Source organism: Brassica napus, chromosome A6, assembly GCF_020379485.1.
Source record: "Brassica napus cultivar Da-Ae chromosome A6, Da-Ae, whole genome shotgun sequence".
Lineage (NCBI taxonomy): Eukaryota > Viridiplantae > Streptophyta > Magnoliopsida > Brassicales > Brassicaceae > Brassica > Brassica napus.
The window spans coordinates 19608808-19617220 of record NC_063439.1 but is presented as its reverse complement, the minus strand read 5'-3'; the positions used below and the strand labels follow the sequence as shown (position 1 = coordinate 19617220).

Genomic DNA, 8413 nt, shown 5'->3' with positions numbered 1-8413 from the left:
TGGCCAATATTCTGAGTAACTCTTCTATAAAATATTTTGTCTGTCTGATAATCTGATATAGCGTCGAAGTTGACATTTCCCCTGCTTCATGGACACGACGATGATTGCCCAATTTTAACATGATGGCCCCCTTAATTTCCCGAATTAAGCCTAATCTTTTTATTTTAAACGTTATTACAATTTAAGGACCACATTTTACGTAAAGTCGATTATTAGTGGATATATCATACTGTTTATCATAACAGTGTGAGCGATGAACCATACAATCGTGGCCCAGTGGTATAATGGATCGAAAGGTGCTAAATATCTTGAGTTTGAAATTTACTATGTCCGCTTGTGTAGTCAAATGACATAAGTATCTAATTTCATAGCAAAAACAACAAGATCTATCTATTGTAGATGGACTAATCGGTTGAGTTTCGGTTTACCGGAGATTTTTAGTTATTAAGAAAAAAAACAGTGTGAGCGATGGTTATGGATAAAAAGGTTTTTGCCTTTTCAAATTTAGGAAATCAGTAAAGAGAAAAGTAGTGGGGGGGGGGGGGGGGGGGGGGGGGGGGGGGGGGGGGGGGGTAGCTACAGGTAAAAGGCCTGTCATGTCGTGCCTATGAAAAACGCATTATACAACTTTTTTCTGGACTAGTGGATCTTGTATATATAGAATATCAGTTATACACTAAATTCCATAATTTTACATATTTTCAAAATTCGGAGCTGCACTTAGGTGAAATTTATCTGTAATGATTAATGAATAACGATGTTTTGAGTGAAATCGTTATCAGTCTATTACTCTAGAATTTTTTAATACCAAAATAAATACATTTTCAGGGGCGAATTACTTAATCTTAGGATTGTATATATATTCTGATAGTTGTAAAAAAAGATCGTATACGTTTCAGCTGACACGAAATAATTCGAACCTAGGATTTTTTTCATATCCAAATAATATAAAATCTAAGTTTTTATTTGTATGACGTAGGTAGAGAGTACTACAGACTGACTGAACATAGATTCATTATTCATACGACTTACGTATAAATAATTGTAGATAATCAAGATATCGACGATTCAACATGGAAACATCATTGCGAAACAACAAAACTGCTTTTGTTTTTTTATATTCTCTCTCTTTCTCTTGTTGCGATATAATAGTTTGTCTCCTAAATCTTCTAAAAATCCTTTGCCTAATCATTTGGATTTCCAATCTCCGAAATAAGATATTAAGAGAAAAGGTTTATTTTCATAAAAACATACTTTTATCAAACATTAAATCTAGATGATTCATTTTTTTTGAAACTGATAGATACATCAAAAAGGTAGATATTCTTTTTAGAAAATCATTTTTGTAAAATTTAAGTAGAAAAAGGCAAGTTATATCTTGAATCAAAGAAGGGACAACAAAACAAATTTATATTGAGGTACAAAAAGAATAGAAGATCTTATACCATCAATCAAAGGGATTCTTGTAAGAAAAAAATAAAAGTTCTAAGTTTCCAAAAAAAAAAAAAAATGAAAGTTCTGACTAATTTCCCTAAAACGCTATCGTTTCACGTGGAGAAAGTGAAAATCTAACTGACATATCTTCTTTTCGCTGACAAAAAGTGACATGTATTTTTGGCGGGAAAAATAGGTATTAATCTCACATATAATGGAGCAATTCTAGATAGAATATTATTGTTAAGTTAAATGATCAAGATTAATTATCTTATATCAATGCAACTATTTTTCATGAACAAAGTCTTTAGCCATTTCTTCCTCTAAGAGGGAAGAAAAGGAAGGAAAGCTAACAAAATAATAAAATAAGTTGTTACCGTGTGATTGAAGCAACTTTACTAACGTGAAATCGCCTGAATGATGTAACCATCAAAATTTGGTTTGAATCAATACTATTAAAAGGGAATGAGTCTTAAAAAATATACCTATAAAAGTTGTTTGAACCCTTTTATTTATTTCATTATTTTTTGGTCTTACCTTAAATTTAGATTAATAATTTGTTACTATATATTTTTCTAACAATAATTTATTCAATTCATTTATTTATTCAAATCTTACTCCTAGATCCTAATCACTATATTTACCATTTTGATTTTTAATCGTAAAAGCATTGAAACTAATGTTTTATATTATCATTTTTATCATATAATATATGATTTAAAGCAAGAGAAGTTACACGACATATATGTGTACATTCAAACTTCCTCTTTCCTTTATAATAAAGTAATCATATCATATATAAATTTTCCGACTAAAATCTCATATCATATACTAAACTTTCAACCATCTATTGTTTGATAGATATTTTCATATTTAAAAATGAGATATTCATGTTACCTTCACAGAAATGTAAAAATTTATTGGTTTTGTTAAAGTTAACTCGACTTCACGATATCATTACTGACTATTCACGATTTTGAAAATTATTGGTTTAGATATTATACTTTTATATAATTTTCACTTAAAAACGAATCAATACAATTAAAAGAGAAATAGTCTTAAAAATCTAATATAAAAAAGTTGTTGGAATCATGTATAACTATTTTTTTTTTGGTAATACCATTAATCGTTCTAACTATACAATATTTTAAATATTTTTAACAAATCATAATATTATTCTTTATGATACTTTTACTCAAAAAAATATTTCATCAACCATGTTTTTGTACAATAACGTTAAAAACCAATATCAAAAGACCTGATATGGACGTAATGAGTCCACATATGTTCGGCTATTTAGAATCCTAAAAAAGATCGAAATATCTAAAAAATCTGAAAAATATTCGAAACTCCAAACAAATACCCAAAAAATTTAAATACCTAAAAATTCAAAATATTATTCAAAATCTGACACGATGAACTGAAAAATATCCAATTCTTTTTAATTTGATAATTTACCTGAAATCAAAAACTATAATCGTAAACCAAAAACTTTTTAAAAAATATACATATTACCGGAAACATATTTGAAATAACAAAATATACCTAATAAACACAAAATATTTATGATCGGGTCTAGGATAGGATCCAGACTCAAACAAAGACCTGCAGGTCCAAAAAAATCCAATAGGTTATCTTCTCTGGACCTGATCTAAACCTATATTTTTGGGTCGGTTCGGTTTGGTTTTTGATCCGGATATAATTCTCATGCCTAAAATAAACTTACTTAAAAGTGTACATATAAAATCTCAAATAAACTAATTCTTAGATTATATAACTGTTAAAAATTATATTTTTCTATATACTAAGACTTTTTATTATAATATAATCCAAAAAATCCGCGCTTTCCAAGCGCGGATCAAAATCTAGTTATTTATTAAAGAAATTACGGTACACGAGGCTTTGACGTACAGAATGACGAATGTTTTTTTTTGTGGAAAATTATGATGACACAACAAATAATGTATATACCTTTTTTAAGAAATTGAACTTTTAATACAAAATTTTAATTTGATTAAAAAACTAATAATACAAAACTAACAGAAGAAAAATGATGATGGAAGTATATAACTTATGTGAGATTCAAATAAAATACGATGATCAATTTAAAATAAGCGGCGGCTAACGATTTCCCTCGATCTCGCCACCAATCACTCTATCTGTACATATTTTCTTTCTAGGCAAATAAACTAATAATGGAAAGTCTTTTTAGGGTTCATGCACAACCTAAATAACAAGAGAGCAAACATTTTCTTAACATGTTATATGCTCGTCTTGAACTTGAACACACGCTTTTTTGTAACTATCACTAAACCAACTGAAATTTCAAATTATACCACGGGGCCATTGAAAATTCAAAAATACACCAACCATGAGCCGGCAAAGTTTCAAAATCACACACATTACATATAGTCCAGTTCTACATATACACAAATACCATTCCACCAAACGGAGTAAAGGCCAATATGACATTAAAAGGAACAAAAAACAGTGTTCCAATATATAGAAAGTCATTTATAGACCATGCATAGAAGCTTTAGAATATTAAAGATTCCATACTCTTAATTCCATATACTAACTAATGTTCGTTCATCAGATGTTTTTCGCTAGGATGTTCTATTCCTTTTTTGATGTGGCTAATATAATTGATACGATCATAATGTAATAAAACAAAGTTAGAATGATACTAATCAGAAGACGAGATCCATGATAATTCCACCGTACCTTCATTTCTCACATCCGTTATATTATTCTCGGCTCCAGAAGCAACCAATGGTGCGTAGCCATCGGATCTTTGTACCATAGGTTGCTCTTCTCCACTGATGGATCTTACCAAATTATTATCGGCTTCATAATTCTTGTTTGATCCATGAATAATATTTAGGGTTGGCTGCGTCATGGATGATGACGAGGAGGCGATAATGTTGTGAAGCCCCTCAGAGTTTGCTCTCACGTATCCAAAACCAGTACTCGTTCTCAAGCTCAACGATTGATCCTCCATTAAAGGGACGTTGTTAGGAGATTGGTTGTTGAGAAAAGGGTTCGCTATGTTCTGCATGTTCATGCTACGAAGAAGACTCTGGTGGTAATCTGTAGGAGGAGTTGAGTAATGATGACTGGTTGATGATGGTGGGATGAGTTTGTGAGGAAAGGGTTTCAAGGGTCGTGAGAACGAAGAAGAAGAAGAAGAAGAAGGACCAAAGAGATCAAATCTTGATCTAGAAAAAGGACTAGATGATGATCCGGTGAAAGGAGTAGAAGGATTACCAGTGAATTCTTGAACCATGGCTCTGAAGTTTGAAGTGTCGGTGGTCAAAACAGTAGTAGGTGCTCGTCTCGAGACTCTAGATCTCTTCTTTGGGTTCCGTGTTGTCGCCAGACCTGTTTTCTTGTCGGTAGGGACAGAACCAATGGGACTACTTGTGTTTGTGTCTGTGTTTGTGTTTGTGTTTGTGTTTGAGACTACTCTCAGATTTTCTTGAACTGTGTTTGTGAAGAAGACTGGTTCTGATGGCACCGGTGGTGGTTGTGGTCTAGAGCCGTCGGTGGGATTTGAAGTTGTTGTTGACCAGAGAGGATTATCCGTTGACCACCCGGTGTTGAAATAGTTAGCCATGAGAGAGTCAAGCTGTGTTTGACCGGCGATGTTGGAAGAGCCGGTGGCCGCGTTGTTGTTAAACAAAGCAGAGAGAGATTGATCGGCGCGTGAGTCGTACTCTTCTTGGTCTCCACCACCACCGCTTGAAGATTGCATGCTACTACTGTTGCCGGAATCCATGGCAGACACAGAGAGAGAAAATAGATGATGGTTTAGAAGAGAGAGAGAGATGATGGTTTAGAGAGAGAGAAGAATCAGAATGAAGGAGAGGATTATAATTTTTTTGGGTTGCAAAGAAACTTCAAAAGGAGGAGTGTGTGAACGGAATTGAAGGTTGTGTGGGAGAGAAAAGCCAATAAAAAGTTGACACTATTCACCTTTTATTAGCCACTTTTTCCTTTACTTGAAACTTGAAACTTTGAAACGTGAAACTTAGGGCTAATTACATTTGGGGGTATAAATAAATTGACTGAGAGAAAGAGATGGGGTGATCGTATTATGCTTTTTGATCGTTCAAGAGAGTGGTTCTTCGTAGATACACCTGTTAACCTATTTAAAGTTTAAACTATAAAGTACATTAGCATTTTAAATTATCACTTTCTTTTAATTGCTTTTAGAATTATACAACGCTAATTATCGTAATTTAGCAACTTGTTGATAAAATAAACAGAGAAATTCATAACAAAATATTTCGTTATACAACATCAAATACAATTTTTCAATAAATTTATATATACAACTAGTTTTGTCATTTCTGTTTTTCTTTGTTATATTTTAGAGATTGGCCTTGAGACTACACCGTCACATTTATAATATAACTAACTAGGGTCGGACCCGCCCTACGGGCGGGTATGCAAATGAACGAAACAATATGAATATATTTTAAATTTTAATAAAATTTTAGTTTATTTTAAATTATAAATTTTACTGTTTTTACTACAAATTTTACTAATTCTTCTCATTTTTTAGAAATTATATATTTATTACTTGATAAAACAATTTATTAATAAATATAAGTGTTTCTCTTTGTTCATATTATTTGATTTTCTTGAATTTAAAATATTTTTAATACATTTCTTTTTGAATTTTTATAATTTTAAAATAAAAAATCCAATTTATTATCCTTTTTTAAGAAAAAAATAAGCAAGTAAGATAAATAGATATTAATTGTTACAGCTTAATATTTATAAATAACATGCTCGATTATATGTTTATGTATTATCATATTCAGGAAAAAATATTTATGTAGTTTTTATGTTACTTCAAATTCATCAACAAAAATTTAAAAATTAATGAATTCCATATTGTTTCTTTTTATTTTATCACCAAAACTCAGGCTAAACCAAAAAAATAATAGAAAACCACAACTATTTGAGGTATTGTTAGCTATAAGGATTCTTTATGTAGCATTTAATGTATTGTTAATATATATGATTCAAATGTTTACATAACTTTGAAAGAGCTTTACAAACGATTAATAAAATAACACTGTATTACTTATATTCATCTTAAATTCTTAATTTAATAAGATATTTTATTTAAAGGGAAACCTTATATAAAAAATCAATAACAAACCAACTTTTCAGAAAAATGTAAACCACATCCTTCGATAACTGATTTCGTTTAAACTAAATATTGAATTTGAGATGTGTAGCCTACTAAACATAAATCCCCACCACTCAACCATTCACTCATAGTAAACAATATTTATGTAAAATGAGACTTGGGTTCTCTATTTCTTTTTGGAGGATGAACACCGCCACACTTATGCCACCTATTCCCTCCTGCACCAGGTTAGTTTGTAACCAAACATTACTCCAACTGTTTATATTCAAAGTTTTGAGCTTTTACAGCTCTATATTTTTAGGTTTAGTTACCTAATTAATTGATAACAAAGCAGCTGTGAGAGTCAGCAACAATTTAGTGGCCTCTAATAATCTGAAGCTTACCCATTGCGAGGTTTCTTCGAAGTGTGCACACCATCGGCCTCTGGAAACTCTTCAGGAGACAGGGATATTGTTTGGTTCGATATTTCCTCCTGGGTGGCCTTCCACCATGACATGATTACTGGGGCCGCCGCTGTTGACAACTAACAGCTTTCAAATCCTTGGGATGAATCTTTTTTCACAGCTCCAACTCATGGCATTTCATCGTCGGGTTATCATCACCTCCATGTGGAGAAGTAATGGGAAACATAAGGCATCAATGCAAGGAGTGAGGAAACGTAAGTATGAATGGAGTGAGCTTACTTGTGCTGTGAATTTCGGGAGAGGTGCATGTTCGTTGCGATCAAAAATGCGGATACGGTGAATGACTGATGCTTTGCTGGGAAATTAAATTCTGAAAGCTTCAGCTGGGGTGTTAAGTTCCTCCCTACTATATCTATGAGGCACAGTGAACATAAAAAAACCACGCTGAAGTTTCCGGGAGCGTTTCGAACATGAGATGTAGCACCACGCGTTTGATGTTTCAATGTTGTCAATTTCCAGAGTGCATAGGAACTCTGCAGCCTGCAAGTGTTTGGGTTTGTAACAGGGCAGTTGCAGAGTAAGCTGGAGGTTTTAAGTTGGATGCTAACCTCTGGTGGTGAAGTGATTACATAAGCATTCAATTCCGACAGTGTTAAAGATTTGATCTTCTTAACCCTTCCATATTGTATAGCAGTAGAGGCCGACCCATCTCACTCCATTGGATACTGGAAAATGCCGCGTATAAGTACAATAGATACTTTAAAACTGAAAAAACATACCGCAAGGCAAACAACTCAAACGTTATTTGTGTAAAAATCATTATGAAAATAGAAATGAGACCCTAAGATTGCATTGAGAAAAAAGTGACATTTTTGAGGGAAAAAAATATTAACAAATAAGTCAATAGCTGGAAACGAAATATAATACAACATGGAGTTGCCAGGCCTACCTCCCACTAATTTTGGATTTAAGCTCCCTGCAACGATCACCTTTCGATCCTCATCAAAGACTAATAGTTTCTCATGGAGTTGCATAGCAGCCTGTCAAAAACACTCACACAAACAATGGTGCCACTTGGTGGCAGAAAAGTTTGGAGTATAAACCTTTAAATGAGTGAAATAGTAAGTGTTCTTTAGGACCTTAACAACAGTAGGAACTAGTTTGTTCTAACCTCTGAATACGTAAGCTCCCCAAAATTCACATCAAAAAATGCCAGAGCAATCGCTCTGCTTGCTCTGGTTTCCCGGCAAAAGCTCTGGTTACTGGAACTTTCTTTTATTGATTTTGGCCAAAATCCACGATGTTAAAGTACATGCTGATCATCCGGCCTTCAGTTTGCCATGATAATGAAAATAAGTTTCTGGTGTTGTTATGAGTTGAGGATGATATTCAGTGGGAAGAAAACTGACCT

The 8413-nt window shown here is 32.7% G+C and overlaps 1 protein-coding gene across 1 annotated transcript; it reads right to left on the bottom strand.

Annotated features, from left to right (window-relative positions):
- Positions 1 to 3764: 3764 nt before the first annotated feature.
- LOC106351894 (calmodulin-binding protein 25) lies at positions 3765 to 5524 on the bottom strand. Its single transcript, XM_013791609.3, has one exon. It carries the CDS (start codon positions 5210 to 5212, stop codon positions 4121 to 4123), a length of 1092 nt encoding a protein of 363 aa, XP_013647063.1. The 5' UTR covers positions 5213 to 5524; the 3' UTR covers positions 3765 to 4120.
- Positions 5525 to 8413: the final 2889 nt, after the last annotated feature.